Source organism: Macrotis lagotis, chromosome 1 (assembly GCF_037893015.1).
Source record: "Macrotis lagotis isolate mMagLag1 chromosome 1, bilby.v1.9.chrom.fasta, whole genome shotgun sequence".
Taxonomy (NCBI): domain Eukaryota; kingdom Metazoa; phylum Chordata; class Mammalia; order Peramelemorphia; family Peramelidae; genus Macrotis; species Macrotis lagotis.
In genome coordinates this window covers 339,102,584-339,116,540 of record NC_133658.1, presented here as the reverse complement: position 1 = coordinate 339,116,540, position 13,957 = coordinate 339,102,584, and the positions used below count along the sequence as shown (strand labels likewise).

Here is a 13,957-nt window from a genome sequence, read left to right as displayed (position 1 = left end):
AAGAAAAGAGAAATCTTTCTAGTCTTCCTGCCCCCTTGCCCTCATCAAGTAATCCATCAACATTTACCTGAAAGGGGTGTCAAATGAAGGGAAATGAAGTGAGAACTCCCTGTCCTGACCTGCCTTGGTTATCTTGATACAGCCTTTGCATTCAGAAGATGATGCACAGTGGAGTACAAGCACAGACTGTGGAGGGGAGGTGGTGGGGGGAGGCAGTTGTTATTCATACTTTCAGAGTTGTTCACATCAGGAAAGTTTTGAAAAATGCTTTGACAGCAATCTCCAGGCATGCTCTTTCGCAGCATGTGGTCTTCTTCCCTCATCACCTTCCTCCCCCTCCACTATTACTTGTACTGCAGGCTGCCTTGTGCTTCTGGAAACTTGGAATTGACTGGATGATACCAGAGGGGTTCCAGAATGACTCAAGGCAGGATTCAGTGGGTTACAGAGTAGAGAGGCCAGAGTTGTTTACTATTGTCAGCTTTGGCAACCTGCTTCTCCTTACTGATAATGATCATGATATTTTTGAAACCCTGTGGCATTTCCTCAGCACTCCCAGATGTGGAGGGTGAATTTAGGCTGATGTCTAAGTATACTCTTGCCTATCTTCTTTGCAAATCATTGGCTTCTGTTATATTTTTATTCTTATCTCAGAAAGAAGACCTTTCTTCACTGGGATCCTAGAATAATAATGACTCACAGTTACATAGCTCTTTAAGATTTATAGTGTCACTCTAGTAACTACTCTCAGAGGGAGGTCATATTACTTACTGATGTGCCCATTTTCAGGTCAAGAAATTGAGGTTGAATTCGTGGATATAAGCAAGTCAATTTCACTTTTCTCAGTTCTTAAATTCCACCACTACCCATCCCATCAGCACAAACTTTGGAGATGAGGAACAAGGTTATTCTCAGATAAGTTAGGTTTTAGTTTATTAAATAAAATTATTTCCTTTAACACTTTCGATTTATAAGTTATACACATATTTAATTCACCTTAATGAAATGAACCATGCATAAATATTAATGGGAAAAGGAGGTAGGTCTTTCCTGAAGCCAGAGCAAAGCATAACTGGTGAATTGTAATGTATATGTAATCCTGGTTTTTGGAGTTTTAAAATAGACATAAAGGAAAGCCTCTAGCAAATTAGGTAGATCTTCAATGAAGGATTTTTGTGTGAATCTGTTCAGGAATCACACAGTCTAGAAAAACAAGGATTGTTACTGTTGGATAATTGAAGGAAATGAGATCACAAATTCACTGATATATAAAATCCTCCATGAATTTAAACTATTTTCTACTTTAGTCTTTTCATTTTACAAATGAGGAAATGGAGTCCCACAGATTCTGTCTTGTTCAAAGCTGTACATGTAATATTTAGCAGAACTGAGATTCAAACCCAGATCTTCTGAATCAAAAAGCAGTATTTTTTCAATTATTCTACCTAAAGGTTATCATCACTTAATTAATAAATGTGCAAAATGAAGAAGAGAAAGTTAAGAAACTTTTTCAGGAATGCATGGCTCTGAAACAGCAAAAGCATGACTGGATTGATGTCCCTTTCTTACATTTAGATGCCATCTCTACTAAAACTTGTTGCTGCTATAGTCATTTGAATATGGTGTTAGCATCCTAATCAGGATTTGACATCCCAGACTCTTTCACCCCTGCTTTGATTTTTGGCAAAGAAACAGTTTTTTTTTCTTTTTTCATATTCTCCGGCTGTGAAAGAATATTCTCCAGAGCTGATGTGAGACAGAGTTCTTTAGGGTTCATAGACCGGGAACACTAAAAAAGATTGGTTCTAAACTTATGACCTAGTTCAACCCCTTATTTTACTGATGAAGAAATAAATGTTGAACTAACAAGGGGAACTGACTTGTCTGAGATCAAACACATACCTATACTCTTTCAATCAAAGGATCATAGGTTCAGAGATTGAGCTAAAAGAAACTTTAGAGGTCATTGAGTCATTTCCCTAAGTGGAAACTGAGGGACAGAGTGCTTATACAGCCAGCAAATGTCTAAATGTTGAACTTAGATCTTTATGACTAAATCTAGTGTTCTATCTCCTACATCCTATTGCCCCTCAAGAAGCATTGCTGTCAGAAGTCAGCTCATTTTCCTCATATTTCCCCAAAACTTCCTCTGCCAATTGTTCACTAAAACTAAAATTGCCTTTCCTTCTTTTTAAATTATCCAGCTTTCAAGTCATCATTTATCTCAAGTCCCTTGAAATCTTCCTTGATTGCTCTAGTCTTAAAGATAAGGCTAGAACTATTCTTCTGCTCCTTACATTCTTTTTTTATGTTTCTCAGTATCTTCTTAATATGTGATCTATAGTCTTCAGATGCCCATAAATAGATTACAAGGAGTCTGTAAATTTATATGGGAAAAAATATTGCATCTTTATTATCACTAACCTATGTTTTCCTTTATGTATAGGGTAAAAACATTCTTTTGAGAAAGGGTATATAGACTGTAATAGAATGCCAGATGGGTCCATGATACAAAAAAGAGGTTAAGAATCCCTGCTGCAGAAGAAATCCTGGAAAACTTCCAGTCAAATTAGAAGACCTGCCAGGTGTCAGCAGTATTTCATTAAGGGTTGAATGGGGACATGGTAGTTTAGTGTTGGCTCCAAGATAGGTGTTACCTATCTCTATCTTTAAAATTGTTGCAAGTCCTGTGACCCTTTTAGAATACAATTCTGCATCTCTTGAGATAAAATATATGCTTCTTCATGGAAGGCACTGTGTTTTGCTTTGAATCCCCAGTGCCTATCTAGAAAGGTTCCATTTTAGGGGCTCAAAGTTTTGGATTGAGATTGGATTGGATTCCAGGTCTATGACCCTGTGACTCAGTGTTCTCATGCCTTTCTTCTCTCTCTACTCCTCCACTCCCGAGGTTGTTATCTGCCTGCCTGAGTCAGAGTCAGAATCCTGCCCTTACCTGTTTCACAATAGCAGCCAAGATCTTCTGAGTTCAGAATTTTGTGTTTCTCCTGAACAGGCTGCATTCCTGAATATCAATTCAGGTTGAGGAGTCAGCCCTTACATGTGTTCCAGTGGGAGAAGCAACAGCTACTGGACTCCAACTAGGCCAACAAAGGGGGAAGAAAGCCTTTACCTCCCCCCCAAAAAAACAGCTTTAGTTTTTACCCAAACAACTCTTATAGGAAGTGTAGCCTCCCTCTCCAGCCTCTATTACTCCCAGATGCCTTTTCAGGAACAGTTTTGTAAAGTTTAGCAAGAACCTCAAAGTTTAGGTTTTCATCTAAATTGGAGAAAGCTTAACCTCAAAGGTTAAACCCAGACCCATTTTCATCAGCCTATTCCTCCCCCTATCACTGGCTAATTCCTCTCCTCTTGCTACTTTGTCAGGAAAATTTCCTTCACTTTCTCTTAAAGTCATCATCCTGTTTATGGCACTTAACCACCCTAAGGAACAAAAGTTCTTCCCATCTTCCAAACACCTTCAACCTTTGCTACATACCACTTGCTGTTTATTCTAGTGTATTTAACCACACAATGTATTGCATTTTTATTTAGCCTTTCACATAAGCCTTAACCTCCTAATTATTTTTTAAGCTCCTAGAAGGCTTTCCATGCTTTCGACACCTCTTTTTAGACTAATGTGGGCCCTTGAGCATATCTGCAGGAGTTGCTCAATATACATTTGTTCATAGGATTTAGAACTAGAAGGTCAGAAATCATCTAGCTTCATTTAACAGGAAACAAACACCTGGAATTGTAATGACTTGTTCAGTCACACAATTAATTAAATTAGCAGAACTGGGATACTATCTGAGAATTCCTGACTCAAAATCTATTGATTTTTCTACTGTATCATGCTTCATAAATGAATACATTTTGGTATCCCTTCTACCTCCAAATTTGTCCACGTCTTATTCTCTTTTATAGTTTTGAATGAAATGCTTTCAGTTGGAAGATATTTTAAAAATTATCTAATCCTTATCCTAGTGTTCATTTATGTCATTCAGTTATTTATTGTTCTTTCTCTCTAGGCTGAGATTTCTCAGACCAAACCAGTGACCCCATTTGAGATACAGGGCGGTTGGATACATTTAATTTTCCAGCTCATTTTGTAGATGATACAACTGAGGCAAGCAGAGTTAAATGATATGGCTTCCAAATATCTAAGGCTGGATTTGAACTCAGGAAAATGGGTCTTACTGACTTCAGACCTAGCACTTTATCTACTATGCTACTCAGCCGCCTGATTCTTATGTACCCTCCATTTATTATAAAATGAGAAAATTGAGATTCAGAGAACCAAAAAGATTTGCTTTGAGTCACATAATTAATCAGAAAGAATGTCAATAGAGAGAGAAGACCATGAATTATTTTCCTCATCCTTTTAGGACTTTAGAAGTGTTCTCTTAATTCTCACTTGATGATTAACTTGACCTTTGTTATTTCTCAGTTTCTTTAAAATCCCAGTCATTTATTGTGTGTGTGTGTATGTGTATGTGTGTGTGTGTCTGTCTGTCTGTTGATTTGAGCTAAGATTCAAACCCAGATTAACAGTCTCAAATCTATTCCCTCTCCCCCTTTCTCTATACAATGCTGCCTCTAGGGTTTCTGAGAAGAGTAGGAAAAAAAAACTAATGGGAACATCAGAGGCAGTGTGGACCTTGTTAGTCAAGGAAGAGACTCTTCATTTTCTTAAATTTTCCTTTGGGACAAATGTGTAGTCAAATGGTTGGCCAAAAGGACCATTCTCCTTGCCATGGAGTAACAATTTAGTTCTGTATTACAGGGGATTTGAATAGATTAGAATTAGCTACTCTCTTCTGTCACACTCCCTTTAGTCTGAATTGGTCAATAAAGTACTCCATTTGGCAATACAAACATTCCCCAACCCCCGCTACTACATGGACATGAAGCCTCAGTCTCCCTAGGCAGACAGGCTGGTGCATGTAGGAGAGAAGAGCAAGGAACTCTGATGATTCTAAACAGAGAACATTCCTAGTGTGTTAGTGATGAGGGGGTACATCCTTATTGAACAAGAACTCCATTGAGGTGATGCATGTACTGCCCAGAAACTAACTAAAAGGGCATGTGTTAACAATGTAAGGGAGGAGAAAGTAAGGGGGATGGAGAGAGAATAGGAGTGGAGCAAGATCAAGAAAGATGCAGCTTGTTCACTGAGAATATCTGAACAGGTTGCAGTGCTCCCCTAGAAGGAGGGGGAAGGCTGAGGTCATTAACTCCATGTGCGCAGATGGGAGGCACTCTTGAGAATGTACTTTGCAAATGCTATGATGCAATAAAATGAAATCACATTTCCACCAGCAGCTAGGCACTGTAATCATACTTAGACCTTTCAAAAGGTAAGCCTAGCTTTGTATTCAGAGAGAGAGAGATCCCTTCACCCTCTGTCACCACCCATGAGACCTTTCTCCCTACTGCTTTTAGATTGGAGAAATTGAGACATGAAGATTTCAAAAGAATTGAAGGGACATTAAAGATTATTTATTCCAACTCCTATATTTTATAGTTGGGAATAGAGGTCCAGAGAAGGGAAGTGAGTTGCCAAACCAGAATTCAAGGGCAGATTCTCTGACTAAAGTTCAGAGCCTTTGTACAATACACTCTGTTTTCCTTTTTTAGACTGGACTAAATTTGGAAGATTTCTCTCCCCTCATCCCTATTAGATTTAAAATGAGGAAACTTGGAGCTAATCACTTACCCAAGGCCACAAAGCACTTTACAAATCTGAAAACATTGTGTAAATGTAAGTAATAATAATAGAGGAAGCTAAGTAGTGCAGTGGACAGAGAGCTGGACCTGAAGTCAGGGAGATTTGAGTTCAAATCCAGCCTCTGATAGTAGTCATATGGCCCTGGGCATACAGCTCTTTTTTGTCTCCATTTCCTTAGTTGTAAAATAAGGTTCAAAATAGCATATATTTCTCAGGGTTATTTTGAGGCTCTTTTTTCCTTTCCTAGGCAAAAATGCAGACTAGAAGCTATATCTATCTGTCAGTCTTCTCTCCTCCCCTACTCCTATCTGAAATCAGCACATGTAAAATTCCTCCAAATCCCTTTCATCTGAGTTTTTAGTGAGGAATTAAAGCATTAAACTTATCCCTGCTTCAGGATCTCATACCACCCAGACAGTGAGAGCCTTGCGTGACCCAGAGATGCTGCCCATTGTTCTGTCACTACCGGCATGACAAAGAACACTTTCATGTGATGAGGACCTCCATTGCTCACTTTCCTTCTTCCTTCTTTCCCCTGCAGGTTACCCCTTTTCCTATGTCCTGTGACCTACAAGGAGACTGTGCTTGCCGTGACCCAAAGGCCCAAGAACACAATCGAAAAGACCTCCGAGCCTACAGTCATGGCTAACAATGGGCAAAGAGGAGCCAAAGACCACCCAGCCCGAAGGCAGGCTACACAAGACACCACATCCCTTTTGGTATTGTTTTTATTGTTAGCTGCTCAACTGAATGGCCTCTCTGCACCCAGGGACCCTTAGAATTCAACCAGTCTGCCTTTAATTTTGCCCAAGAAGGACTAAAAGCTGGGGTTATGTACCAAATCGCATCATAATGACCAAACAGAACAGAGTTAAGTCCAGAAGACTTGGAAGTATTGCAATGGTGTGTGGTGTGCAATGATGGGGCTACATAATTGGAACAGCATGTCTTGAGATGGAGGTTACAAATGAGCTCTTTATTTGTGACATGTACATGTGGTCTATACCCATGCATATACAAATACATGTGTGTGCATATATGTGTGTGTATATATAGAAAAATACACACACACACACACACATATATGTATACACGTGTCTGACTCTTCAGAGGTTAAGGAGGGAGAGATGAAAAGATACGACATTCCTCTCTGGTGCTCACTGCTGATTCTCCATGGGAGAGTTGCAGCTTTGAAACTTCTCAAGTTGTTAACCAATGATGAGTGCCAAGATATATTGTGCTCCAAGTATTGGGTCGGGCGGCATGGGTTTCGTCCTAGGACAATGGCCCTCTGAAAGTCACGTGATAGTTAGAAGGTGAAAGGGTGAGCTTCTTAGTCTTAGTAGGTAGTGGGTCCAAGAGAAGAGGGATAGGTTCCTGCCCACCCTTTCTACCACTGGGCACTGGTCTTCCACTTCAGGAAAAATAGTGAGCAGTCATGGGATGAAGCTCCAGATGAGATACAGTAAGAGTCTTGGGTCTAGCCTGTCAGAAGTACTAAGCTGGCTTGACTCCTCAGAGACTTTGAGGTGCTTATACCCCAAAAGAACCAAGAGGAAGAACCAGAGGATCCAGCCCACCCCCTAAAACATGTCATTTGAACACATCTTGCTGCTATTCCTGCTGCTATATCCCATCCAGTTCATTTCTTTACTGTGTCAGGATAGGGTTACAATAACCCCCAAACAACCAAATGGTCTGCCTTAAAGCTTACCCACAGCCTGCCTTCCACTTCACCCCACTGCCACCCCCTTAATCCTATGGCATAGGCAAGGACACTCACTGGCTTATGTGGTGAGAGTTCACATCCCTCCTCACCTCCTGAATAGACTCTTTGGGGCTGAGAGAACAGGAGTTTGTCAAGCAAATAGACTCCAAAGACTATTTTAAGGGTCCTCAAACCAGAGCAAAGAATGCTGAAGACAGTGTTAGCATTTTGGAACTGAGTGTATCAGTGTTAAATTTCCAGGAGCCAGAAAAAAATTCCATTCCTGGCTAGACATTGGTCTCCAGGATTCATTTCTGCCCTGAATAAATACTTGCTAGTGGACCAGGTTCTAGGGAACAGCCACAGTCCCAGAGGAGGCCAACCCCCACTGTACTCCATAATAATCTCACCTCAGTAGGATGCAGGAAGACTTAAAGAGAGGATGGATCAGGAGAAGTGTAACTCCAGATTCCAACAGTCCAATATCTTGTCCTGAAGTGGGTAGAGAACCCCATTTGTTCTCTCTTCTTTATATGCTGAACCTATAGACTTGAGGGTACATATGGTGGGATAATTACATTAGAGTCACTTAGTCTATCTCTCATTTGATTCCTATTCTACAGCTCCCTGGTATGAATGATTTGTACCAACTAGAACCAAATAGCGTCTCTCTTCAAATGGGGTAGATTAGTATTAAGGGATTAAGGTGGCTGGAGGCAAGTTTATAGCAGACAAAAGTTTTGAAGTTCATTCTCAAGTGAGCTCTTAGCCTAGAGTTCAGAAAGAGAAGATAGATGATATCCAGTTCTTGTATCTTCTTTTCCAAAGTTTCTTACTGAAAATGTCAGGGCTGAGATTCAGGATCTGGTCATTTCCCTTAGCCTCAAATCAAATTACAGTCATCTTAAGTGTAGTATATGTTAAAGGTATATTCAAGCATTAACATAAAACAGGCACATTAAGCTCTTAATATCCAAATTCTGAGACCCAGGGTTAATGGGATGTGGGATGCATGAGCTGCCTGCTCGTTCTATGAACTGGCCCCACCCCTTTCAGCATCTTTCTTAACCTGAGTCTTCTACCATAACTCTACATCTTGGTTTCAACAAACTAGCAGCTTCCAGTTAGAGCTTAGATGATATGGAAATGATATCTCTTGATTGGGGGTGGGGGGAACTACCCTTAAAAACTGAGAGGAGTGATTTTCTAACTATATTTAAGATAGTAATACAAGTAGAAAGCAGGAAGTTGACACAGGTATTTTGGAGAAGACCCTGCCAACCATGTCAATTTTCTCTCTACATTCTTTACATCAGATGAGTGATTCTTCCAAAAAGCCAGGGGACTTTTCAGTAAAAATAACACCTGTTCACACTTACTATCCTACAAAGAAGTCACTTTGTAAGGAAGCTAACTTAGGAAAGGACTTGTTTTTGCCAAAAATGGAGATGGGAAAGGAGGGTAGCTTGTTGGTATACATCCTGCCCATCCTCAATTTCTCCCCAAGGCTTTTTGCCCAGTAGAGTTAGGGAGAGGTTCACCTTGATGGAGGGGACAGAAAGGCTGTATCAAACAGATCTCTTCTAATGTGTGAGAAGGGAGTATGCCCTGGTGTCTACATCACTGAATTTCAAGTGAATGAGAAGCCCCTCAGCCTTCTCTGGGAACTCATTTTCTATACATATTCTAAGATCTCTGAAGTTTTGCTGACTGTAGACATCTCTGAGGTTCTGAAAATTTTGAATTCAGTGTCTGTTGAAGTATTTGCTCTCTTTTTTACAGGGATAGCTGTCATTCTATACATTATGCTTTCTCTACCCTGGAAAGATTTAAGAACATCCAATGTCACCAATTCAATTTTCTGATAAAAAGCTCACCCTTTTTTGCCAATTGCCTTTTGGGGGAGAAGAGAAATTCCTAACTTGAGAAATTCATTTTGGTGAAGGGTAGGTCTTGGTAAAAAGTGGGTCTGTTATCTGGAATTCTCATCCTTAGGGCTTTGAGGGGATATCTGAATATTATTGCCATCTTGATAGCCTTATTCCCTTGATTCAAGGCTGAGAAGGCTGTGAAAGATACTACTTTGAGACAGATTTCAGCTACCTCCCTTCTAGTTCCAGGAAAAATATAAAAACAAAAAAAATAACAAAAACAAAAAAAACAAAAACAAAAAAAAAACTTGGTTGTAACTGTCGGTTTGTTATAGGTTTTACCTGTGATTTAAAAAGAATAATAATAATAATGATAATAATAAAGTAAATCAGTTTCTTGCTGCAGTTGATTCAAGTCAAATATGTATACATATATATGTAGTAAGAAATCTGTACAAATAGAAAGGGAATAAAGAAGAGGAGTTTAAAAAAAAGGAAAAAAGAAAAAAAATTGCATGATCCAGAACCAAGAAGAACAAAACATATTTTTATGTGTCATAAAGGAAAAGACATATTCTGCAACCTAAGTAGTAACTTAGACAGAATCTCATAGATTTCCCTTAGAAGAGAAAACAAAGTGGAGTTTATAATAACACTATCTGTTTTTCCTCATTCATTTTGATAGGCCCCGAGAAATAAGGTAAAATTTTATCTCTTTGGTAGTATGGCTATTTATTTTTGTTTTTGAGGGGGTGCTGTTTTAAATTTTATAAGAACTCAAGAGAAAAATGTATTTGTGCTTTTTTACATTATACAAAGGTCTGTATTTCACTAGTATTTAACTGTGCTCTCAAAATTGCACTCAGAATGACTGTGCACAGTCTAATTTTCCCAAAATGCTGCTAAACAAGACAGGTAATACCACAAGTTTGGGTTTGGACAATCAAACTAAACCAAACCAAAACAAAACCCTTTATTTGTATTTTATTCAAATGTCCCCTAATTTCTGAATTGAACATTTGGGCTGGAAATCAGAAAAGAGAGAAGCCAAAAGGAAATCTGGCTCTGAAGTAAGAGCACAGGAGTTACCAGTTCTGGCCAGTTTTTTGTTTGTTTGTTTGTTTTTGCTATGAACAAGTCACTTAAAGCCTCTCCATGCCTCAGTTTCTCCAACTATAAAATGGAGATAATAATTCTTACCTACCTCATTTGGGGGGTTGTGAGGCGTTCTGGATTGAGGTTTTAAAAGCATTTTGAGATGCTTGGGGACAAAGGCATGACACATTCCAAGTATTACTGTTTGAGACCAATGATAGGTGAGAGCTACTCTCCAAGTTAAAAAAAATGATAACTTCCTAGTTTAATTACCTGGAAAAAGAGGCTTGTGTTTTAGAAGATTAAGGATTTATTATCATTATTATTGTTATTAATCATTATTATATTATACTTTTTTCTCCTTCTGATTTTTTGACTTGTTCTCCAGCTCTGAGGTCCAATTAAAATTTAATTACTTCCTCTTCATAGAAAGAATAAAAGCCAGTAGAAGTCAACATGTCATATTCTGAGAAAAAGTGTGAAGTTGCTTCTAGCCCATTGTGGAGGGAAGTACCATGACAAAATACAATTTCAGGCAACATCTTAGTTCTACAGACTGAGTTGTTTGGGTTTATGATCTCCCCCCTTTTTTTGGTGGATGGTTGTCATTTAAACTGTTTTCTCTAAAAAAATAAGAGGTCATGTTCCTTACAAACCACAACCTACCTTCTGAGTGGAAAACTACACACCAGCAGTCAACAAAGGGAAATTGGAATAATTAGGAATTACATTGTTGGGCCTCTGTAATCAGTTACCTGTCTGCAAATATCTATCTCTATATTGATATATATATGCACATGTATATAAATATATCTGTACATATATGTGTATATATATATTTAAATTTAATATTTACAAATAAAACTGTGATCTCGTCTAGAGAAAATGTATTCATATTACAAATGATTCTTCCATCTTTATGTATCATACTATACCTTTTTTATTATTGTTATAATTATTATGATTATTATAATTATTATTATTTTGGAATCTGTTTGGCACCTTCTGGAAACTATGGCAAATAATACTTCATATCCCAAGTGCTGAAAATCTGTTTTCTTGAACATTCTACTGTAAAATTAAAAAAAAAGGAAAGGAAAAAAGAGGAAAAAAGTAAACACCCAAAGCAAAACACAATTCAATCTTTATTCTGTACCTCACGCACGTACATTTGCTGCTCCTGTTTTGGGGTTTGTTTATTTGTTTGTCTGTTTTTATGGATCTAATTTAAGTCTCCAAGCCATATATAAAGATGTAAATAGTATAGCTTATTTATTGATTGTCATCTTTTTTTAATTTATATTTACACAAATGTTCATCTAATTTATTTTTTTCAATACTGTTTTTAACCATCACTGTCCTATTTTGCTGTTTGAGAGTTTGTTAACTTCTGTATCCATGGCATTGTTTCATACTGTTTTTTTCTCCCCTGGTTCAAATACAGGTTGGATTTCGCTAAAATTGTCAAAGACAGAAATATTTTGCCACTGTTGATTCCTATACCTTAAAATTCTATATTATAAAAATATATAATAACTTGTATGCTTAAACCTTGTACTGGTGTGGTTTTGTACATCCCAGCAATATGATGATCTCATAGATGTGGACTCAAAATTACACACACAAACACACACACACACACACACACACACACACACACACACACGTAAGGAAAGTGATTGTTGATTCTTGCCCTTAGGGACAAAAAGAACTAAGAAGCCAAGGTAGTGGCCCTATCTGCAAATATTTTGGGAAACTGACAGTTTGACTGAATCAAGTTATACAATCAGATATTTTCTAAAATAACTATTGTAGACACAGTCATAACTCTGTTGACTAGGCAGAGCATGTGGTGGCTAGTAGGGGAAGGAGGGGGTAATAGGTGTATAATCCAGTTGTAGACCATTTTAAAAATGAGGACACAGCATATCAGAACAGCACAAAATCTCAGAGTAGGAAAGGGCCTCAAAAGTCATTCTTTACCAATACAAATCCCTGACCAGTAGTCATCAATCACCATCTTAAAGAACTCCACTGCCGAGAAAACTCACCAGCTCCCAGAAAACCCATTTCAATTTTGTTCCTCTGACTGCAAGGGAAAATTTCCATACACTGAGCAGAAATCTGACTTGGCAACTTCCAGGTATTGCTTCTAAATTTGCCCTCCATTACCAAGTAGTGTGAGATTAATTTCCCTTCTTCATGGCAAACCTTCATTTCCTCTCCTCTAGGCTAAACATGCTCAATTCCTTCACATTTTTGCATTCCTTCTCAAGTGCTCACCAAAACCTTCCTTTAATAGTATACTCTAGAATTTGCCAATAATTAAAACACAGTCCACATACATAGTATTTTGAAGAATATTCCCTCCTCTTTGAGGAAAATCACATTTGTTTGTCCCTAGTATTGCGATATCTCTGCTGTACACCATGCTTAAAAAATTCACTGATAGGATAGGACCTCAGTAAACACATCCACAAATTCTTTCAGTGGGACACCCTTTATCTGATCCTGTTGAACTGAATTGTTGAAGATAATGAGGCAACTCTATCACTTGCTCTTCTCCTTCAACTTAAAAGAATTTACTTAAAGAGAGAGAAAGGACAGAAGATGTGTTGTAAAGAGTATTGATCTAAAAAAGGAAAATTGGGCAATGGAGCCCAACTGAAAATAAAGGACAGGGTAATTTTTGCCTCTCTAACTCTACTAAGCACCATAGTCTGGTAAATTGTCTAACTTCTTTAAGCCTCAGTTGCCCCATCTATAAATAGGGAGAATTATACTTTACCTGAAGTACTTAAGTTCTTTTGTTATTCCTTGTAATTTTAAATATATATATATATATTAAATATATTTTACGTATAAAAATAAATATACATGTATAAAATAAATATACACATATCTATAGATATCTATGTTTATAAAAATCTCTACATGTCTCTCTATATATATTATATATATATATATATACACATATATGTTTATCTACTTCATTGAGAGTAGATAAACCTAAGACTTTGATTCTAAGTCAAATGCTTTTTGGCAGTTAAATTATAATTTCATTTCAAGTGAGATTAGGGTAAAGTGCTAGAAATATGAACTCAACGTACCTTCCCATAATAACTATAAAAATGATAACATCTACAATTCTATATCTCCTTTCTGATTCAGACCATTGTACATGCTTTATCTGTTGTATAGAGAGAGTGAGCTCTGTTCAATTGTTATTCATGTCTTCTAAACAAAGAATTTGAACCATCAAACCCTAAGGATTTTGCTGGAGAAAGTGTATTTGATGAATATTTTGGAATCTCTAAGAAGAAGGAGTTCTCAATGAAAAAGTAACTAATGTTTTTTATGGAAACCCAGGAGATCCTTGAAGATTCTAGCAGTTATCATAGCACACAAGCTTGCACATGGTGAGGAGGAACCCCTTCTAGTTAATTCCCTTGGTTTGTCACTTTCCTGGTCTTATGGTGGGTTGAATATGTCTCCTGGGTCATGCTTATTAAGTAAGACATGGGAAAGATCAACTCTGTTTTGAAAGACTTCTGA

The 13,957-nt window shown here is 37.7% G+C and overlaps 1 protein-coding gene across 1 annotated transcript in view; it reads left to right on the top strand.

Moving 5' to 3' along the window:
- PAPPA (pappalysin 1) overlaps positions 1 to 9,875 on the top strand; it is a 277,647-nt gene extending 267,772 nt beyond the window's left edge. Inside the window, exon 22 of the mRNA XM_074211738.1 lies at positions 6,270 to 9,875. Within this exon, the coding sequence (XP_074067839.1) occupies positions 6,270 to 6,377 (108 nt within the window). The 3' untranslated portion in view covers positions 6,378 to 9,875. The remainder of the gene's footprint in view (positions 1 to 6,269) is intronic.
- Positions 9,876 to 13,957: the final 4,082 nt, after the last annotated feature.